At 42.8% G+C, this 23,474-nt stretch overlaps 1 protein-coding gene across 1 annotated transcript; it reads right to left on the reverse strand.

Annotated features, from left to right (window-relative positions):
* Positions 1-788: 788 nt before the first annotated feature.
* On the reverse strand, positions 789-10,747 carry SYPL1 (synaptophysin like 1). The gene is made up of 5 exons (XM_087722573.1): positions 10,569-10,747; positions 6,194-6,312; positions 4,416-4,620; positions 3,877-4,065; positions 789-1,697 (listed from the first exon to the last, which is right to left on the reverse strand). The coding sequence occupies exons 1-5, from the start codon at positions 10,635-10,637 to the stop codon at positions 1,569-1,571; spliced, it is 711 nt and encodes a 236-aa protein (XP_087578699.1). The 5' UTR covers positions 10,638-10,747; the 3' UTR covers positions 789-1,568.
* Positions 10,748-23,474: the final 12,727 nt, after the last annotated feature.

Below are 23,474 nucleotides of genomic sequence, written 5' to 3' on the forward strand. Positions count from 1 at the left end.
TCCAGACTGGCCCCGCGGGCCGAATCTAAGCACCCGCGGGGCCGAATGCTGCCCATGGGCCTTGCGTTTGATACCTCTATTCTGGAAAAACAAAACCGCGTTAGGTTTTGCTAGTATCTGCTGTATCAGGGGTGTCAAACTCAAGGCCCGCAGGCCAGATCCGGCCCGAGGGGTGCTTAGAACTGGCCCACGGGGCCTCCCTAGAAACAGTGAAGGACGGGCCCGCGGTGCCTCTGCCAGCAAAAAGGGAGCTCGGGAGAGCTACGTGTGGCCCTCCTGTGCTCAGTTTTTGGCCGCGAATCAATTTCATCGAGGGACGAATCAGGGTTGTGTTTGACCTCAGGGGGTCTCGTGGGGGCGTGGCCAGCTCGACATCATTTATGTTAGCTCAATGTCACTCGTTTTTGGCCACGACGGCCTCCTACAGCCCTCTGCCAGCGAAAACAGAGCCCGTGGGTGGGTGAGTGTGCGCGTGTGAGCTCCGTTTTCACTGGCAGAGGGCTGTAGGAGGCCGTCATGGCCAAAAACGAGTGACGTCGAGCTAACACGAATGACGTCGAGCTGGCCACGCCCCCATGGGACCACCACCACCCCGAGGTCAAACACAACCCTGATGCGCCCCTCAATGAAATCGAGTTGCGGCCAAAAATTGAGTCTGAGAGCATCACACGCAGCCCTCCCGAGTTCCCTTTTCGCTGGCAGAAGCACCGCGGGCCAGTCCTTTGCAGAATGAAATTGAGTTTGACACCCCTGTGTTTCACTGTACAATATTTTCAGGACAACAGGCCCAATTTCTAGAAATGTCAATTTATTAGGTGGACCGAATCTAACGTGCAGGAGTATGAAAGACTATGCTCGAATGTATGAAGCATCCATGTTTTAAACAGTCAAACGTAGAAGTAACGGATAGCTTTCTAAAGGCTTGAATCCTTCCCTCGGTATAACTTGCATTCTCAAGATCAGAGAGAACTTTTCCAACTTAAAATAGATCCCCGGGGATCATTTGATCATCAAATCAAAACGGTTAGAATTACCTCAGTTATTAATCACAGAGTATTCAAGCTGTATCTTTTTTTTTCAATAGTAGCAGTTGAACAATTTACACTGAAATCGAAAATACAAATAATAATAATAATAATAATACCTTTTTAGCGCAGAAGAAACTTTTTAAATCCGGCAACGGTTTAAACAGACAGTGAATTTGCCAAATCCTAATCCTCAATAGAATGCAAAAACAATTATTTCAAGTCTCTCTTTATGACAAAACGTTAAGTAGAGTACAACGTGAATAGGATTATACAGGCAAAGAATTGTCAAATGCAGTTTGTCACTACAACGTGTCCTGAAAAATTCTTTTCTAAGATGATAACACTGTCCAAGCCTTTGACTCAAATATTCATTTAAGGTTAATAAATTCTTTCAAAAGACTCATTTCCTACCTACGCCGGGATTTTTCTTCCAAATTGTACATTTGCTAAAGTTAATGGTAAAATATTTTCGAAATACAGTGCATTCAAACTTGTCAACAAAATGAAACACGTGCCCGTTTAGCTTCAATCTGTAACTGTTCAGATTCCTGATGTTGGTGGGTAGAATCCTGGCTTGGGAGAATTACTGTTAGATTTATGCAGACTAGTCTCCTTATATACAAACCAAGCATTTCCACCCCACAGAATCATATTCACCAAGCCAAACACCTGGAGGAACAGAGAGATCTTAATTAGTTTGGTGTTATAATTGAATCAATGCACACTTTACACAATTTCTAAGGGGACCGAGGCTTCCCAAGAGCATGAAACAAACTCCTAGTCTCGACAAAAAAAACCCCTTTTTATTAATGGACTGTGAATTCTGCTCATTCACATCCAGCAAAATCTTTCGTGGGAGGATTTACAGTCACAGACCTTATCTGGCTTGGAGAGCTGCCAGGCTGATATCTGCAAAACTTGGCAAGGAGTCTCCCAATTAAGCAAACTAATGGTCTCCTGCAAACTCCACTCCCCCTTCGCTCCTCTTTTATCACCTCTGGGAGGGGCCATTCATCGTCCACCTGTGGCCTCACTCCCAAGTCGACCCCTGTTCTTTAGCTGTTCCCTTCCTCTGGCAACTGTGCTCTGCACATACCAGAGGTGGGTTCCTACCATTTCGCACCTATTCGGTAGAACCGGTTCGTCAAATCTACCGAACCGGTTAGAAGAGGTTCCACCAGTGGACCTGGAAAGCAGGTCACACCTACAGAAGAGGTTCCAAAATTTTTTGAAACCCACCACTGGTCCTTGGATATGATTATTCTACACTGTCATGCTCATATGTATAAAACTCAGTGCCTCTGTGAAAGGTAAGGATGACTCCTGCATTTGTGGTGCAATCAGAACATTGCGTGTGTTGAAGTTGTTTTAATGCAAACCAAAGATGCCTTTTAAAAAACAAGTTGACATCCTATTCTTATGCATGCCAGTGCTGTGTGTGAGGTAATTTAAGGGGGTTCTGACAAGTGTCGTCGGCATCTTCATATCCGGTCACATGGGCGGCAAGCCACTCCCATCCGGTCACATGGGCGGCAAGCCACTCCCACAAAGGAGGCCACACCCGCAGAGTAGGTTCGAACAATTTTTGAAACCCACCACTGGTCCTTGGATCTGATTATTCTACACCATCATGCTCCTATTTATAAAACTCAGTGCCTCTGTGAAAGGTAAGGATGACTACTGCGTTTGTGGTGCAGTCAGGACATTGCGTGTGTTGAAGTTGTTTTAACGCAAACCAAAGATGCCTTTTAAAAAACAAGTTTACCTCATATTCTTATGCATGCCAGTGCTGTGCATGAGGTAATTTAAGGTGGTTCTGACAAGTGTCGTCGGCATCTTCATATCCGGTTACGTGGGCGGCAAGCCACTCCCATCTGGTCACATGGGTGGCAAGCCACTCCCACAAAGAGGCCACACCCACAGAGTAGGTTCAAACAATTTTTGAAACCCACCACTGGCACATACGTACACTGGGAACAGGCTACATGGCCCGTTTTGGAATGCAGGGCCCTCATGGAGGCTTGGCGAGGGTGAAAAACGGGCCTACTGGAAGTTTGGGATGGCCAGGAACGGGTCCATTTCTGGCCTTCAGAGGGCCTCCGGAGCCTGGGGGGGGGGCTGTTTTCGCCCTCCCAGAGGCTTGAGGAAAGCCTCCGGAGCTGGGGAGGGCAAAAACACCCCCCCCACATCGCCATGGTGCAGGAGGCTAACTACATGGCCCCGCCCACCTAGCAACTGGGCAGAGAACCCGTTAACTGAAATTTTTGAAGCCCATCCCTGCTGGGAACCCCAGTCCTTCCTCTTTCTCTCTCTTTTCCTCCTCCTCTCCACAAACCCTATTCCCTTCTAGCACTGAAGGTGTTACCTGCTATGGTAATGAAACGTCTGTAACAAAACCACCAAGCTGAGAGAGAGCACCAAGGAGCCCTCATTTCAATCCTGAGCAACAGATGTCAAAACAAGATACACAGAAGAAAGAGGGGTAGAGAGGGCGGGAGAGAGGATTGGAGGGAGGATGAGAAGGAAGGGAGGGAGTGTATTGGGAGAGAGGAGTGATAGAGGGGGAGGGGAAGTAAGGTAGAGGGGAATGTTGGAGGGAAGAATGAAAGTTGGAGGGGGGGGCGAAAGAAAGGGTGTATGGTGGGTCGAAGTGGTATATTGGGTTTGTATTTTGGGGGGTATTGTTGACAAGAGGGAGGGCTGTGTTTATTGTTCAATGTTATATGCCCTGATTATGCACAGTATATATGTGACTGTACGAAATGAAATGAAAATAAACATATTTACATAGAAAACAAGATACACACCCACCCACCCAGTGAAACCATACTTGACATGGTGTACATACCACAGACACATTCAAACTTCCCATGCTGGTAACGGAAGCAAATGTGCAGGAGGAGTCCACCATTTTGCACACCGGTATTTCTTCCACAATGCGGTAACCGGTCGATATTTTGATATCCACGAGAGCTTTAGCCCAGGCAGCCGTGCTGACCAGCCACAGGAAGGCAGCGCAGAGCGTGAAAATGTAATCCTGGAAGCCGAGAGAAGGACGTTAATCCGTTTTGTGTGTGGATCCAAGCTGCAGATTACAGAACCAAAAGAACTAGTGGAAACTCAAATCCTTTGGCCACCTAAGGAGAAGGAAGGACTCCCTGGAGAAGAGCCTCATGCTGGGAACGACGGAGGACAAAAGAAGAAGGGGACGGCAGAGAAGGAGGTGGCTGGATGGAGTCACCGAAGCAGTCGGCGTGAGCTTCAATGGACTCCAGAGGATGGTGGAGGACAGGAAGGCCTGGAGGAACGTTGTCCATAGGGTTGCAATGGGTCGGACACAACTTCGCAACTAACAACAACAACAACAACTGAATCTTAGCCACTTACGATCATTGGGAAATTGCTACCATTCCGATAGGCGTGCATGTAGCCAAGGTAAAACACCAGGGCCATCATGCAATAGAAGAAGATCAGGACTCCAAAGGTGACGAAAAACTGGGCCGAGGAGGAGAAGTTGCCCACCAGGTAGATATCTGTCCAGGTGCCGTTGCATCGGGTGGGATCTGGCGAAGTGAATGCAACTGTGTTCAACCTGCACAAACAGAAATTGGAGAACATCCGAGAAGTATCCAGATTGTCTACTCATCTAAAAACGTATAAGGAGTGTTAGGAATATAATCTTAACGGTTGGGTTGGCAATGTATAAATCATGTAACAATTGTAGACCTGTTTCTTTAAATCATACTGTAAAATGTGATTGGTTGCTGTTTTTCCTCAATCAGCCACAAGAGGGAGCCAGAATGACTGTTAGCTCTCTGTCTCTGTTAGATGCTGGGCTGATCTGATCTGAGTGTTTTGGAAGCTGGCTGTTAGAAAGTGCTGTGAGCTATTTTAAGTTTTGCAACACAACTCTCACAACGCTTCGTTGAAAGTACTCGCTCTCCCAATGGGGAGCTTATCTAACAAGGAGACCTATGACTTTATGGGCCACAATTGAGCCCAACATCCTTGTTGGTAAGCAAGACAGTTGTCTGGGGAACTACGCCCCATTTTACGACCTAAAATGGGGCAAAACTCACTATCTGACTTAGCAACAGAAAAAAATTGGCCACAACTGCGGTCGTAAATCGAGGATTACCTATATTTCTTAACTGTATTTAAGCATATATATTATTTACTTTGTAATACAATTACTGTCTGTTTTATGGAGAAAGAGAGAGAGAGAGGCAGTTAGGAAAGTAGGCAGTCAGTCAGACAGACAGAGATACAGAGATAAATATAGAAAGAAAGAAAGAAAGAAAGAAAGAAAGAAAGAAAGAAAGAAAGAAAGAAAGAAAGAAAGAAAGAAAGAAAGAAAGATAGATAGATACAGATTCACACACACACACACACACACACACACACATAAAGAGGCAGATAGGCAGGCAGGCAGGCAGAGATATAGAGATAAATATAGATGATAGATAGAGAGAGAGAGAGATACACACACACACACACACACACACACAGAAGCAGATAGGCAGGCAGGCAGGCAGAGATATAGAGATAAATATAGATGATAGATAGATAATAGATGATAGATAGATAGATAGATAGATAGATAGATAGATAGATAGATAGATAGATAGATAGATAGATAGATAGATGATAGACAGATAGATATAGATAGAGAGATAGAGAGAGAGATAGAAAGATAGATAGATAGATGATAGATAGATGATAGATAGATAGATAGATAGATAGATAGATAGATAGATAGATAGATAGATAGATAGATAGATGATAGATAGAGAGAGAGAGAGAGACAGAGACAGAGACGAAGACAGAGATAGATAGATAGATAGATAGATAGATAGATAGATAGATAGATAGATAGATAGATAGATAGATAGATAGATGGATGATAGATAGCTAGATAGCTAGATAGATGTAGATAGGTAGAGATAGATTAGATAGATAGATAGATAGATAGATAGATAGATAGATAGATAGATAGATAGATAGATGAGAGACAGACAGACAGACAGACAGACAGACACAGTAGATATAAAATAAAATCAGATTCTCAGAGGAGTCCATGGACAAACCATAATGAGAAAAAAAAACCCAGTTCCCACTCATAATCCTGAGGGGATCCACACAGAAGAAACGCCGCAGGAACTCACCTGAAAGGATAACTGAAAGAGGCGGTTATTGTTTTATTCACCACGCCGTGACAGGAGACCAGAAGTGTGGTCACCCCCTTGTACCCTCCACAAGAAGCGAACGCAAACACCGCAAAGAGCTGTCGGGGGGGAAAAATAACATCCGGATTCTAGCATTTCATTCGCAAAGAGGATAACCGCGAAGAACGATCCGCTTATCAAAATCCCGGCTGCCTTTTTTTTAATTCAAGAAATGACATTCAAAGTCAGCTTGTGGGGTGAAAAACAATCCCCGCAAGTACAAATTGGGGTGCCTGAACAAGAAATATTTAGCCTTAAAAAAAACCAGCTCAAGACTATGACGTAAAATAATACAGGAGATCGAATTATAACAGTCTGTTTAATGACCGTTCAAAGTTACAACGACGCCAAAGTGGTTTATGACCATTTTTCGCACTTACAACCGTTGGTGACGTGATTTATCTTTGGATGCTTGGCAACTGACTCATATTTATGACGGTTGCAGTGTCCTGGGATTGCGTGTCCCCCCCCCATTTGCGACCTTCAGTCAAGTCAATGGGGAAGCCAGATTCGCTTAACAACCCGTGCGCCTAATTTAACAACTGAAGTGATTCACTTAACAAACGTGGCCAGAAAAGTCATAAAAACGGGGCAAAGCTCACTTAACAAATGTCTCACTTAGCAACATAAATGTTGGCCTCCATTGTGGTCGTAGGTCGAGGACGACCTGTAATAGGGACTAGATTTCCACAATTTATTTACAATAATTCCTTTTGCTGGACTTTGATTTAGCACAGCGATGGCTAACCTTTTTGTTGTCACATGCTGAAAACACGTGTGTGCGCCCACACCCATAATGCAATGCATGTGTGACACACACACAAACATCCCGTGCCAGTGGTGGGTTGCAGGCGGTATGCCCCAGTACAGGCGTAACGGAGCCTGTCCGGAGCACCGGATATTGTTCCGGTACGGTGCTCCAGAGGACCCGCCCGCCCGCCCGAGCTCCTTCGGCGCTTCCGCGCATGCGCATGGCACATACAGCACGTGCGCGACGCTCCATGTGGACGCTATTGGACCCGTTCTAACCATACCAGTTGGAACGGGATCCAGAACCCACCACTGCCCCGCGCCCTGCCCTCCTGAGCATACACACACAACCCACCCACCCCACATGTGTGTGAGAGACCCACACACACACACACTGGGCTTAATAAGCCTCCCTGCAGCCTCCTGGGACCAAATACAAGCTACCCATAATGCAATGCAAGCACAACCTCCCCCCCCTGTGCATGCGCACACGACACCCCGTACGACCCCCCCATGCATGTGTGCAACCCCCACCCGCATGCATGCACATCTCCCACATGTGCCCTGTTCCCTGCGCATGCGTGGCAGAAACCTGAAAATCAGCTGGCCGGCAGAAGGCGCATAGGCAGTGCAGCTGGGGCAATGGCTCACAAGTCAGTGCAACATGGCTGTGCGTGCCACTTCGGGCACGCGTGCCATAGGTTCGCATCACGGATTTAGCAACTTCTGTAAACCTAGACACCACGGTCTCTAGTTCAGGTGGTGGTACCAAGCCATCCAGTTCTACTTTGCAAATAAACCATGGTTAAAACAAAGTTATGCAAAATGACTGGACCTAATGAGGGTTAATGGATTAAAATGTAATGTAAACTCAGCCCCGTTTGATTAAAAATGCCCTTTAGGGTGTAGAAATCAGGAACAAGGATAGTATTCATGTTTGGGTTTTTTGCAAGACGTCAGATATTTTGCTGGGGTTTTAATGATTAATCTGGATTTTGCAGATGATTGGAATTCCACTTTAATATCAAATGATTTTGCACGTTAGCCATTTTGTCTAGAATTAAAATTACAACAACATTTGGTCTGTGCTAAATTTATACAACAGGTTATGCTACTTTGTGAGGCTATGACTTAACCTGATGCATGTACCGAGCTGTGGCCTACAAACCATTATTTATGGTTTATCAGGGGCTGCGACACACCACAGCCTATCGTGATGCAGGATCCCAGTTTATAAGCCGTCAAAATAAGATCTCAGCATGTGTACATCCCACAAGTAACCTGGTTTTTGTCAGAAATATTTGCCAGCCGTAAAATACGAAAAAGTTGTGCGATGCAGCAATTTTAACACAACTTGCAGCTGAAAACATGCTCTAAGCTTTAAGCTTTTGCAAATACCAAGACATTCCTACTACACAACGGTTTAGAGTTAGATTAGGAGGGATTCCACACTGGAAGTAGCTACTAAGGTTGACAGCAAATCTCCTTCTCCCCTTTTACTCCCTCCTCTTTCCTCTTTTATTATCCTATCACTCTATTCTCAATCCTTTTCTTTTTCATTGTTTAATTCTATTTCTTTTGCGACTTATTGTTTAAACTTATCTTCCTTTCTCCCGTTGTTGTAAGCTGCCTGGAGTACTAGCAGCACAACAGCAAGAGAAATTTTACATCCATAAAAGACAAAGGTTCCCCTCGCACATATGTGCTAGTCGTTCCCGACTCTAGGGGCGGTGCTCATCTCCGTTTCAAAGCCGAAGAGCCAGCGCTGTCCGAAGACGTCTCCGTGGCCATGTGGCTGGCATGACTCAATTCCCAAGACGCACGGAACACTGTTCCCTTCCCACCAAAGGTGGTCCCTATTTTTTCTCCTTGCATTTTTACATGCTGAAGGAGTATATAAGAGCCAAGGTGGCGCAGTGGTTAAAAGCAGCACTGCAGGCTACTGCTAGATCAGCAGGTCAGCGGTTCAAATCTCACCGGCTCAGGGTTGACTCAGCCTTCCATCCTTCCGAGGTGGGTAAAATGAGGACCCAGATTGTTGGGGGCAATATGCTGACTCTCTGTAAACCGCTTAGAGAGGCCTGAAAGGCCTATGAAGCGGTATATAAGTCTACTGCTATTGCTATTGCTAAATATGAATCAATATTGGCTATCGGCTTTTGTTATGAATTGCTTATGTTACTATATAATTGTTACTGATTAAACCAATATTTGCTGTTTGCTTCTGATATGAAAATACTGCTAGAAATCATTTATTAAGGATTAAGCGTTGTTGTTGGCTCCCGCTTATATTATTGTATACCGTCAGAAATGAGTTGTTTTCTAGCCTAGCAAATTGCAACCTTAGTAGTGGATGGCATTACTGCAAATGTCATCTCTCTGCTGCATCTCGCTTCTATTCTTGGCTTCAAAGCTAGGCACATTCTTGAAAACATAGGAGAAATTGTTACATGGGAATATCAGGTCCCATAGATAAAGGAACCAGAGTAGGGAGTTTTCTTGGCTCATAAATCCTTAAAGCCTTCTGCCCCCCAAAAACACACACACAATTTGGCAAAGGGGGGCTGCCACCCCCTACACAAGGCTATAGGGATACTCCATAGATAAGGTAGACAGAGAAAGGAGCTTGAACAAGAGGATGCTTTAAAGATCACATTGGTAACGACTCTTTCTCTCTAATTGGATAAACTTTGCTTCTACCTGCCTAAAATGTACATAATGCTCTGAGCCACTCTTGCAGGGGGGTGGCTATTCCATACATGAATTTTGTTTGTATGTTTTGGATATAGTTATATTGCTATGGCTATAAATAAAAGCTGATACTTTTTGCAAGCCTCGTCTCCACTCTCCTTGGCATTTCAGTGGCTCCCTGAAACTGCTGGAACCTTACAATGCTTTCGAACTGCTAGGTTGGCAGAAGCTGGGACAAGTAATGGGAGCTCACTCCATTACGCGGCCCTAGGGATTCGAACTGCCAAACCGCCGACTTTTCTGATCGACAAGTTCAGCCTCTTAGCCACTGAGCCACTGCGTCTCTAGAACATGCACACAAATAAAGGAGTAAATTTTCCTACCATTTAACATTTCGAATTAAGAGCCATATGTCTATTCGCGTGGATTATCTTGGAAGAGAATACATATTCTAAAGGGATTTTATAGAAAAGACAGGGGGGGAATAGTAATAAACTCAGTTAAACTGTGGCCTAGGAAAAGAAAGCTGAAACTATCATAGCATTTCTGGAGCAGAGAAAGAAAAGAAAAAAATACAGGCCTCACAGCCTTTTTGGCCTAGAAAAACTTTGGCATCTTATTCTACTAAAGTTTTGCAAGAGAGAAGCTACTTATCTCTACCACCATTTATTCCACATTAAAATTGAATTAATCCAAATTTACCCAAAGGAGGAAAGTTTGCAAGACCCTAAATTACAGTTGCTAGATTTTCGAGGTTCAGGACATCTTGCAAAATAGAGCTTTGGGGGTGCATATTCACACCCACCCACCCAAGAGTTTGCAGAAGACATCTTCAAGAGAAGCCACGCAAGGGTTCCTTCTCAAACCAACTCACCCACTCAAGAAGTTTGATGAAACCTAGAGGCTCTTTGAGGGGACCAAGGTCCAGGTGAAAATCACTCATGTTCTGCAAGAGGAGGAAGAGGAGGAAGAAGAAGAGAGATCAGACCAAAGAGATGGTGGGATCAAGAAGATGGAACTTCAACTCAGCCTTGTCTCCAAGGTCTCTGTTCTTCTCTGGAGGAGAAGGTGGACCTCTTTGGTCCTATAGAACCTGCCGCCTTGGGCTCCACCCACATCCCTCAGCCAATAGGATGCATTCTCCTCCTTTCCCCAACTGTTATCTCACAATGGGCTGGGAGAAGATCAGTGGGACATACAAAATAACAGAGTTGGAAGGCTCCTTGTAGGTAATCCAACACCACCACCAGCAGCAGAAGACCCTGCCTACACCATGTTCTGACTGATGGCAGCCCAGTCTCTTCTCGAAAGCTTCCAGTGATGAAGCTCCCAGAGACCCAACCTGAAATTAAGGATAAATTTCCTGGCATGTTAGAACAATTCACCAGTGGAATGACTTGCCACCAGAAGTTGTGAATGGAGGTGTCCCCCCCCCCCCCAAAGAAGATATTGAACAAGCCCTTGTCTGGAATGGTATAGGGTTTCCTGCCTGAGCAGGGGGTTGGACTAGAAGACCTTCCAAGGTGTCCCTTCCAACTCTGTAATTCTGTTATTTGTTATCTGTTATTCTGAAGGCAGCATCTGTACCGCTGGTTGATTGTCAGAAAATTCCTCCTTATTTCCAGGCTGAATCTCTCCTTGGTCAGTTTCCATCCATTATTCCTTGTCTGGCCTTTGGGTGCTTTGGAAAACAGCTTGATCCCCTCCTCTCTGTGGCAGCCCCTCAAATATTGGAAGATGCTCTCCTGTCTCCCCTGGTCCTTCTCTTCACTAGAGAAGCCAGGCCCAGTTCCTGCAACCGTTCTACAATCTGAGGACCCAGATTGTTGGGGGCAATATGCTGACTCTCTGTAAACCGCTTAGAGAGGCCTGAAAGGCCTATGAAGCGGTATATAAGTCTACTGCTATTGCTATTGCTTCTAATCTTATGTTTCATCAAATTCAAGCACATTTTACTCATTTTGTCCTGTCTAATTATACTTTTACACAGTGGCTAATTTTACAAAGGATGACTCCGCCTTGACATTAAACGGGGATATACCCGTATAAAAAAATATATCAAGGAAGTGAATTGAGTGTTTCAAATCAAACATTTAAATTGCCAGCAGCAGGAAAGGCTGTTACCATACATTAAAGAATAACTCACCCATCCACCCCCCAAAACAGGAGTTTTAAGTTTTATGCCTTTGCATTTAACAAACCGTTAAGGAACCCAAAACAGGAAAAAAAAATGGTGATTCTCTTTTAGTGTGAACAATCTGTGCATATATGCTAAGCCATGTTTTTTGAACCCTCTTTTACTAAGAAAGCCACAATCCACTCCGATAACATTTCCTAAAAGCACAGATATAAAAGTGAAAGCTTTTCTTTGTAGAAGTAGGTGTACAGGTATAAGAGCCGAGGTGGCGCAGTGGTTAGAGTGCTGTACTGCAGGCCACTCCAGCTGACTGTTATCTGCAGTTCGGCGGTTCAAATCCCACCGGCTCAAGGTTGACTCAGCCTTCCATCCTTCCGAGGTGGGTGAAATGAGGACCCAGACTGTGGGGGCGATATGCTGACTCTGTAAACCGCTTAGAGAGGGCTGAAAGCCCTATGAAGCGGTATATAAGTCTAACTGCTATTGCTATTCGGCTTTGAAACGGAGATGAGCACCGCCCCCTAGAGCCGGGAACGACTAGCACATATGTGTGAGGGGAACCTTTCCCTTTACCTATTTTTTTTCAGGAGCAGAACTCCTGCCTGTAACTTTAAGATAAATGCAGAAAGTGTAAAGGTTCCAAGTATTGCCAGGACTTTTTAAGAGCAATGGGATGAATACTTTTGCACCTGCTTTAATCCTCAGTGCAACCATTTAAAGGTGAAGAAGAATCAGTGTTGAAAAGACTAGCCATCTTCAATCTTGGCTAATTATGTAGGTTTCAGTACGAGCCTGCACTGTGCTGCAGCTGCCAACAAACTCATAACTATTCTGGATGCTCCATCACTGGAGGTTTTCAAAAATAGACTTTGTTGTTGCTGTTAGTTGCGAAGTCGTGTCTAACCCATCACAACCCCATGGACAACGTTCCTCCAGGCCTTCCTGTCCTCTACCATCCTCCGGAGTCCATTTAAGCTCAGGCCAACTGCTTTGTTGACTCCATCCAGCCTCCTCCTTCTCTATCGTCCCCTTCTTCTTCTTTTGCCCTCCATCGTTCCCAGCATGAGGCTCTTCTCCAGGGAGTCCTTCTTCCTTCTCATCAGGCGGCCAAAGGATTTGAGTTTCCTCTTCAGGATCTGGCCTTCTAAAGAGCAGTCAGGGTTGATCTCCTCTAGGACTGACCGGTTGGATGGCCTTGCAGTCCAAGGGACTCAATGCAGGAGTCTTCTCCAGCACCCAGAGTTCAAAGGCCTCCATTCTTTGGCCCTCAGCCTTCCTTATGGTCCAACCTTCACAGCCATGCATTGCAACTGGGAAAACCAGAGCCTTGACTATACTAAAAATAGACCAGAGGAAAAATTAGACAGGATGGCGGGATCACTTCCCTTGCCTTGAGCAGGGGGTTGGACTAGAAGACCTCCATGGTCCCTTCCAGCCCTTGAGTTCTAGGTTCTATGTTCCACTCCAACAGTGGCTGCAGGGAGGCCTCCTAGGCCCAAAACGGGGCATGCGGGGGGGGCAGTCCCCGCACGACCCGTTTTTGCTCCCAGGAGCGTGCAGGAAGCCGAGTGCTGCCTGTCACACCCCCTGGTCACACCCCCATGGCTACATCCCCATGGCCACGCCCACCCAGTTGGTCATTAGGGCAGCGAGCCGGTTATTAAATTATTTGAATCCCACCACTGGTGTATATATTTTGTGATGTAAGGAGTCTAGTTTAGTTTGGCAAGATTCTGTCTGTGGGTAAGGAATGATAAAGGAAAACTTCAGTTTAATGAGTGGTTTGTAATATAAAGGGTTGTCCTCTTGGCCATCTTATTTTGAAGTGTACTAAACATTAGCAAAAAAAGTCCTTTTTTAAAATAAACAAATAATGTAGTCTCCAATGGCTTTGTTCAGAAGTCTTGTTAAGCTTATTGGCAATCAAAATAATGATATATGTCGGGAGAAATGTAATTAAATTATTGGCCTGTGGATGCATTCAGTTGTTAAAGTCTGTCCTTTGCAGCAGAGACTTCAAAAACAACACAGAAAATAAATTAAATAAATTACCGGATTTTATCAAATATATACCCCTGGTATGCCCTTAGAGGCAATAGAGCACAGGTTCGATTCCCAGTAAGGGTGTGGCTAGCTGATGAGAGCTAAACAGCTTGAAATAGATCTATACTAGTCTCCCTTTATTTATTTATCAGCATAAATATAACATATATATATACATATACATATACATATACATATACATATACATATACATATACATATACATATACATATACATATACATATACATATACATATACATATACATATACATATACATATACATATACATATACATATATATATACATACATACACATACATACACATACATACATACATACATACATACATACATACATACATACATATATATATATATATATATATATATATATATATATATATATATATATATGTTCAAATCCCAGTAAGGGTATGGCTAGCTGATGAGAGCTAAACAGCTTGAAATAGATCTATACTAGTCTCCCTTTATTTATTTATCAGCATAAATATAACATATATATATACATATATACATATATACATATATACATATATACATATATACATATATACATATATACATATATACATATATACATATATACATATATACATATATACATATATACATATATACATATATACATATATACATATATACATATATACATATATACATATATACATATATACATATATACATATATACATATATACATATATACATATATACATATATACATATATACATATATACATATATACATATATACATATATACATATATACATATATACATATATACATATATACATATATATATATATATATGTTTTTTTTTATTTGTGCTGATAAATAAATAAAGGGAGACTAGTATAGATCTATTTCAAGCTATTTAGCTCTCATCAGCTAGCCATACCCTTACTGGGATTTGAACATATATATATATATATATATATATATATATATATATATATATATATATATATATATGTATGTATGTATGTATGTATGTATGTATGTATGTATGTATGTATGTATGTATGTATGTATGTATATGTATGTATGTGTATGTATATATATATATATATATATATATATATATATATATATATATGTATGTATGTATGTGTATGTATGTATGTGTATGTGTATATATATATATATATATATATATATATATATATATATATATATATATATATATATATATATATATATATATATATATATATATATATATATATATATATATATATATATATATAATTTATTTGAAAATACATTTAATTTGTTCATTTGCTTACATTGCGGCTGTACTATTTTTCCCGGATGTCAAATTAAAAATAATTCTGTAGCAATATTGCATATAAAAAACCAAGCATCTCATTCAATCCTGAAAAAAAAAACCCAATTCATCACATGGACAGTTATAATAATCCAGTTGCTGTAGCCTGCTGCAGTAATTGGGATTTCCCCCCCCCTCACACACACATACACACCAATTTATTTTATTCTAGTATCTAATTTGTATAATTATGTGGTGTATAATTGGTTCTATAAATGTCCTGGGAGGAAGGATTTAGCACACTGATTTTTGCATGGGCTATATATAGAATTGGGACCGGTTCATTTCGAATGACTCTTGGCTTGCTCATATGCAAGAAAGGAACACCAGCTGATTTGGTTAAGTGGGGAGGGAGACCAGCAAATACCGTATATACTCGAGTATAGGCCGACCCGAATATAAGCCGAGGCACCTAATTTTACCACAAAAAACTGGAAAAGTTATTGAGTATAAGCCTAGGGTGGGAAATGCAGCAGCTACCGGTAATGATGTCCCGTGCAGCCCCGGGGGCGATGTCCCGCCTCCTATGACACACGGCACAGTGATTCCTATCATTGGATCACTGTACCAGAGGAGGTGGGACATCGCTATGTGGCTGCTTGCCATAACAAGGAGGAGGTGGGACATCGTTGCAGAGCGGCAGGAGGGGGAGGAAGAGGAATCATAAGACAGCCCTGCATTACATTAGAACGTGAGGAGGGGGGATGGTGTGGTGCGCGCTGCACGGCACTGACACAGAGGGAGGGGAAACTTACAGGGGCGCCGGGCCATTTACGAGCGTCACCCAGCGGCATAGCCCCGCCCCTTTTTCTCCTCCATTTCGGGCAAATTTTTCACTGACTCGAGTATAAGCCGAGGCGGCTTTTTTCAGCCCAAAAAGTGGGCTGAAAAACTCGGCTTATACTTGAGTATATACGGTAATTAAAAATTATGACGGCAAATATAAATATCCCAGGATAATGTCGCAGGATCTAATCTGGGTCAGTTACTGGGACCAGAGGTTTACTCTTCCAACTCGCCCTGGAGTCCAACTGCCAAAATGTGTGCTTTGAGCTATTTTGTGTGTGGTATTAATGTGGTGCCTGGTTGTGCGTGACTTTTTAATACTTGATTGGGGTGTTGATGGCCAACTGTTAAGTCATAGGCTGTTGTTTCCTTGTTCTGCCAAGTTTTTGTTCCCTAAGTACTTGATAAGCTGGTTGTAAATCAGCACTCCTGTGGGCTGACGTTTCCCAGGCTTCAATCACTTCTCTGGTTGTTTTTGTCCCTGCTCGTCCGACAATCTTAGTAGCTGCAAAATTGAATGTATGTCTTTGTTCATTGGGTCGCCTCGTCTGACCGCTCGCTTGTGTTCTTGCAGTCTGATGGTTAGCTTCCTCCCCGTCTGTTCTACATAGTCTCTCAGGGGCAATCCATGCGGAGCATACGGTAGATTACACTGGAACTATCTCCCACCTCCAGTTCCCTCCCTACTAAATAAAAGTTAGTAGGGAGGGAACCAGCGGTGGGTTTCACATTTTGTTAACACTGGTTTGCCGCATGTGCTCCCGCTTTGCAGGCAAGCGTGCCCCATCCACGCATGTGCCCACCCTTCCGTGCATGCACTTTGCTCACACACACACCTTCCGCGCAAGCGCTCGGCCTCAAAAACATGTCTAAATAGGGTGGGCGGACCCATGATTTCTGCTACCAGTTTGGTTGAACCAGTCCGAACCGGCTGAGTACATTTATTTATTGCTTCTCAACTAATGGTCAGCACTTCTTAGGAGTTAGGTAAGAGTCAACACAATTCAAGGAAGATTGGACTTCTTATTCCACTTGTGGCTACGTAGGGATTCTAAGATGATTCCTCTTTTGACTCCACCCCCAGGTTCTGCCACTCCTTCTCCCATACCTCCACTTTCTCATGAGTCCTTTGGGTCATCCACTGGCATAGATTATGTCCTGAATCCTTGTCTGTCTAGGATTTGAGACACAATTTCTCTGTGGAATGGGCTGACCTGGGCTTCCCCAGCAGCACAAAACCGAGTCCTCATCCCAATAAATAGCAATAGCAATAGCAGTTAAACTTATATACCGCTTCATAGGGCTTTCAGCCCTCTCTAAGCGGTTTACAGAGTCAGCATATTGCTCCCAACAACAATCCGGGTCCTCATTTTACCCACCTCGGAAGGATGGAAGGCTGAGTCAACCCTGAGCCGGTGAGATTTGAACAGCCGAACTGCAGAACTGCAGTCAGCTGAAGTAGCCTGCAGTGCTGCATTTAACCACTGCGCCACCTCGGCTCCTTTATTTAATTTACAGTGAATTCCTCTCCAGCAAAATCTTTCCTCTCCCACAGTCTTTCAAGATAGTTCCCAATTACCTACCTTTATCAGGCGTGGAGAGAGGCCAGGCCGATATCTTTCAGACTCCGCAATACTTGGGAAGAATTCAGGAATGAATGAATTGTCTCCTGCGAACTCCACTCCCCTTTCGCTCCTCTTTTATTCCCTATGGGAGGGGCCATTCACCGTCCACCTGTGGCCTTACTCCCAAGTCGACTCTGGTTCCTTAGCTGTTCCCTTCTCCTGGCAACTCTGCCCGTGCGCACACTGGGAACAGGCTCCAGCTGTTTGTCTGCCTCACTGATGTCTGACTCTGAAGGCAGTTGATAACTGGCCTACGGCTCTGGCCCCCTCTCTGCCCCCGATACAGAGCCCTCATCAGAGCCTTCCCCAGACTCCAGGACTGGCCCATCTTCCTCCCCCAACCTCCTCACTGTCTCAATCTGTTGCCGGGCCACAACAGGATGAGTGAATGTTATATTTTGTGTTTTATTTTGTTAGTTGTCTGTACGTTACTGAAATTATTGGTGCTACTCTGTTTTTGTTTTGTTCTTTTACAAAACCACCAAATAAATATTATTGAATATTTATACCAGAGGAGCCCTTGGTGCCCCTCTGAGCTTGGTGGTTTTCTTGTGGGTAATACTAGCACGGATGATAGTATAACCCTAACCCTTTTTCATTCTCGTTTCTTTGTAAGCAAGGGTCCATAGCCATCCATCACCCGCAACCACATCTTTCTCCTCTTGGGTACCATTTCATTCATTCGACTCAACAGTCTCTCCAACTTTTGAAGCAGTGCAAAATTGGGGTTATTAATAGTTCTTGTAAACACAGACACATCAATCAAATCTGAGCACTCCAGTATTGGAAAAAGACGTTGCATTTAACAGCCAAGCTAATTTCTGCTGCCAAAGATTCTCCTTTGGTCTTGTGTTCCACTTGGAGAAGGACAGAAGGAATCCTGGCATGTGCTGTGTTCTCTCAAGTCTTTATTTACCGAGAATATATCTTTGACTCAGGCTTGTCCTCAGGAACTGAATGGGATGGTCCTAACCAGAAGCCGAATTTTGGAGCCGACCAGAAGTCCGGTTCCCCCACCATAGAGTCTCCTCCTACTGCGGCGTCCTTTCTCCTCTGCCGATCAGAAGTCCGGTCCCCTACCATAGAGTCTACTCCTAGCATGGTGTCCTTTTTCCTCTACCTGTCCTAACCGAAAGCCCTATCAATTGTGGAGCCAACCAGCGACAGGGAGCCACAGCAGAGGAATGAAAGAGCCACATGCGGCTCCAGAGCCGCAGGTGGGCTCACCCCTGAACCAACCCATTAAATGCTGAAACTATTTGCACAAAGGCTGTTAAATGATAAGATTTCCTGGCTAAGGAAATTGCTGAAAAGGTGCTTTTTTTTTTTTTTACACATCTTGTTGCTAGTATCTAATCTCCGGTTATTTCAGGACAATTCAGAAGCCTGTCGTAGTGTTACAACGGGCTCTATTTGGACAATGAAACAGTGTCCTTTTTTTTATTAAAAACTCAAGTACCCAAGACAAGTGGGATGCTATAAATAGGCCTTTCTCACTTGATGTTTCCTTTTCTTGCCAAAAATAACCAGGTGACCCCATAGAACAATGGCTAAATATACATAGATAAGAAGGAAGCCAAGAAAGTGTTCTAGCTTAAGTGGTCATCAAGTGATCAGAAGTAGTCCAATGGCAGATAATAATTTCATTTTTCATTCTATACCGCAGTGTTCTCCAACTTTTGAGGCTTGGTGGTCTGGCTGGGTAGGGGGTGGATGGGAGGGAGGGGGGAACCGGGCAACTCTAGGTCCCTGTTGCTCATCCTTGGCAACTGGAAGGTGTGTGGACTTCAACTCCCAGAATTCCCTAGCCACCATTACCAGCCTTAATGAAGGCTGAGGAATTTGGAGAATTGAAGTCCACACATCTTATAGCAATAGCAGTTAGACTTATATACCGCTTCATAGGGCTTTCAGCCCTCTCTAAGCGGTTTACAGAGTCAGCACATCACCCCCCACAGTCTGGGTCCTCATTTTACCCACCTCGGAAGGATGGAAGGCTGAGTCAACCTTGAGCCGGTGAGATTTGAACCGCCGAACTGCAGATAACAGTCAGCTGAAGTGGCCTGCAGTACTGCACTCTACCCACTGCGCCACCTCGGCTCTTGCCAAGGTTGAGAAACATGGTCCTAGAGCAGGGGTGTCAAATTCGATTTCATTAAGGGCTGGATCCGGATTGTGTTTGACCTTGGGGGCCGGGGTGGGTATGGTCAGCTCGACATTACTTGTGTTGGGGTAAGTGTAGGCCCAAGTGCTCTGCCAGCAAAAACGGACTCCCGAGCTCCGTTTTTGGTGGCAACAGCCTCCTGCAACCCTCTCCCAGTGAAAATGGGCTTCCAAACTCTGTTTTTGGCCGCGTGTGGTCCTCCCGAGCTCCGTTTCTGCTGACAGAAGTACCAAGGGCTGGTTCTTTGCTGTTCCGTGGGCGAGATGTAAGCATCCCGTGGGCCAGATCCGGCCCCTGTGCCTTGAGTTTGACACCCCTGACCTAGAGAATTTCACATTAAATTTGGTACTGGGAGATTAATAGCATAGAGAAATTCTTGGGAATTGTTCCCCACAAAGAGATAAGAAAACTCGCTTAAAAAGAGGGAGAGGCAGAGGACAAAACACTTATTTCCTCCAAAATATTTATTTATTTTTTATTCTGGGCCTTCACACCCCTACAACTATGTAGATTTCATTTAATTTAAACAGATACACACATACACACGATTATATAAATTCCAAATATACGTGAAGAAAATTCATTGTGATTCCAAAGCTGAATACAGAAATGTTAAAGTTTTGAGAGTACGGGAGTGATCCTTGGCTTACAACCATTCGTTGAGTGACCAAAGTTACAAGGACTCTGAAAAAAAGTAACTTACGACGGCTGACACTTATTAACCATTGTGGCATCCCCGGGGTTACGTGTTTAAAATTTGGAAGGTCTCGTATTTATGACGGTTGCAGGATCCTGGGGGGGGGGTCCCGTGATCAGGTTTTGTGACGTTCGGAGAGCAGTCAATGGGGAAGCCAGGCTGACTTAACAACCATGTTACTAAGTGAAATGCAGTGGTTCACTTAACAACCGTGCCAAGAAAGGTCATAAAATGAGGCAAAACTGACTTAAGAACTATCTTGCTTATCAACAAAAATTTGGAAGCTCAGTTGCCGTTGTCAGTCGAGGATTTCCTGAACGGAGTACATATGGAGGATGATTGGGGAAGACGAATATGTGTGGGGCGTTGAAGGTGTTTATCGGACAGTGAGAAATGGTTTTTTTCCCTGGGTTTTGGCTGGGATGTGTACGATCCATACAGATTGTAATAACTGCAAGTTATGCTCCAGAAAATGGTTAAAAAAAAAAAGAAGATCCATTGACGGGCTTTAGACAAAACTATGCAATATTTTGAGTTGGGAGAGCAAAATAAAACTTGGTAGTAGATAGATACGAGATAGACAGACACATGATAGACAGACAGACACAGACGATATAGGTAGGTAGGTAGAGATCTAAAAAAAACAATAACAGAGTTGGAAGGGACCTTGGAGGTCTTCTAGTTCAACCCCCTGCTCAAATGAGATACTGTAGATAGACAGACAGATGATAGATAGACAGAGAAGATATAGATTGGATAGGATAAGATATGACGGATGGATGAGATAGCTAAGAGGATAGATAGATAGATAGATAGATAGATAGATAGATAGATAGATAGATAGATAGATAGATAGATAGATGAGATACCATACATAGATAGAGATTATAGTCACAGAAGATATAGATAGGATAGGATAAGATGGATAGATGAGATAGATAAGAGGATAGACATATAGATGTGATACCGTAGATAGACAGATTAGAGAGATAGATAGATAGATGAGATACCATAGATAGATAGAGATGATAGTCACAGAAGACAGAGTTATATAGGATAGGATAAGATATGATGGATGGATGAGATAGCTAAGAGGATATAGATGAGATACCGTAGACAGATTATAGAGATAGATAGATGATAGATACCACAGATAGATAGAGATGTTAGATAGTCACAGAAGATAGAGACAGATAGGATAGGATAAGATGGATAGATGAGATAGATAAGAGGATAGATAGATGAGATACCGTAGATAGACAGATTATAGAGATAGATAGATGATAGATGAGATACCATAGATAGATAGAGATGATAGTCATCTCTAGATAGAGTTATATAGGATAGGATAAGATATGATGGATGAATGAGATAGCTAATAGGATAGATATAGATGAGATACCTTAGATAGACAGATTATAGAGATAGATGATAGACTATAGATAGAGATGATAGTCACAAAGATAGAGATAGATAGGATAGATAACATGGATAGATGAGAGGATAGATATATAGATGAGATACCGTAGATAGATGATAGAGATAGATAGATTAGGTAGAGGTGTGTGCGTGTATGTATGTATGTATGTGTGTGTGTGTGTGTGTGTGTGTGTGTGTGTGTGTGTGTGTGTATATATATATATATATATATATATATATATATATATATATATATATATATATATATATATATATATATATATATGAATGATACTGTAGACAGAGAGAGAGATACGATAGACAGACAGACAGACAGACACAGAAGATATAGATGGACGTATGGATGGCGATAGAGATGGTAAGAGATGCAGGCAGTCGTGACAACAGCACCGAAAAAGTGACTTATGACTGTTTTTCCCACTTATGACCGTTGCAGCATCCTCATGGTCATGTGATCAAAATTCAGACGCTTGGCAACTGACTCCTATTTACAACGGCCGCAGTGTCCCGGCGACACAGGATCTCCCGTTGCGACCTTCTGACAAGCAAAAGTCAATGGGGAAGCCAGATTCACTTAACAACCATGTGACTAACTTAAACCACTGCAGCGATTCACTTAACAGCTATAGCGAGAAAAGGTTGTAAAATGGGGCAAAGCTCACGTCACAGCTGTCTCGCTTAGCAACAGAAATTTTGGGACTCAATTCGTGGTCGTACGCAGAAGACTACCTGTGTGTTTATTGAAGTCTATTTATTTTCTGGGCCTGCAACTCAGTGCTAAGGAAATTAATTAAGTAACAATACATCCATCCTGATCTTAAGCACACACAATATCCAAAACCTTATCAAACAGAAATAAAATGATTAAAATTGGGCATAATTGCCCTAATAAAATCTGGCAATTGAATGTATTTCAGAGCAGAACATTAAAAATATGGCTTTCCAAATGGGTTTAAAAGCACATTCTCTTGCTTTCATTTATGTGGTTCAAAGCTGTACTCAGCTGTTGTTCAGATAATTGCTTAAACTTAAATATAAATTCCAGATATTCAGTGTTTTTTTTTTTTAAAGGAATAGCCCTCTCTATTTTTTTTTTAATTGCCACTTCAAAAGACTGGTTAAGTCCCTTTTCCAAGGACCACCCCTGGCCATTCAACCTGAGAATTTAATACCTCGCGCCTTATTGTTAACAAATTTGTTCTTCAACTCAGCGATTCAGAGCATCTGTAGAAAATTATTCAAGTGCAGTCATGAAAAAGAAAATCTGATTCATTGCGTTTAAAGTTTTTTTTTAAAAAAAATGCTTAAACCTCTGTCTGATGTTCTCTTTTTTTTTTTTAGTGAAAGCTAGCAGTGTAAAAACAATTTGGCTAGAACCATGTTTTATTAGAATTATTTAACAAAAAAAATATATATTTAAGACATCTATACAATTTAACATCCAGTCTGACAAAGAGGATAAAAGAGAGAGAGAGAAAGCGCGCAAAACTCAAGACCAAAATACAAAAAAATAATAATTAAAAAGTGCACTATT

The sequence above is a fragment of the Thamnophis sirtalis genome, unplaced genomic scaffold (genome assembly GCF_051295495.1).
Source record: "Thamnophis sirtalis isolate CommonGarterSnake01/CBP01778 unplaced genomic scaffold, rThaSir2_p1.2 scaffold_9, whole genome shotgun sequence".
NCBI classification, from domain to species: Eukaryota; Metazoa; Chordata; class Lepidosauria; order Squamata; family Natricidae; genus Thamnophis; species Thamnophis sirtalis.

Bases quoted from the DNA above. Each gene is read 5' to 3' on its own strand.
- SYPL1 (XM_087722573.1), bottom strand. From the start codon at position 10,637: ATGAGTGATTTTCACCTGGACCTTGGTCCCCTCAAAGAGCCTCTAGGT. The intron at 6,313-10,568 runs GTGAGTTGGTTT...CCCCCCCGACAG, and splicing joins TCATCAAACTTCTTGAGTGG to CTCTTTGCGGTGTTTGCGTT. The intron at 4,066-4,415 runs GTAAGTGGCTAA...CTCGGCTTCCAG, and splicing joins GTAGCAATTTCCCAATGATC to GATTACATTTTCACGCTCTG.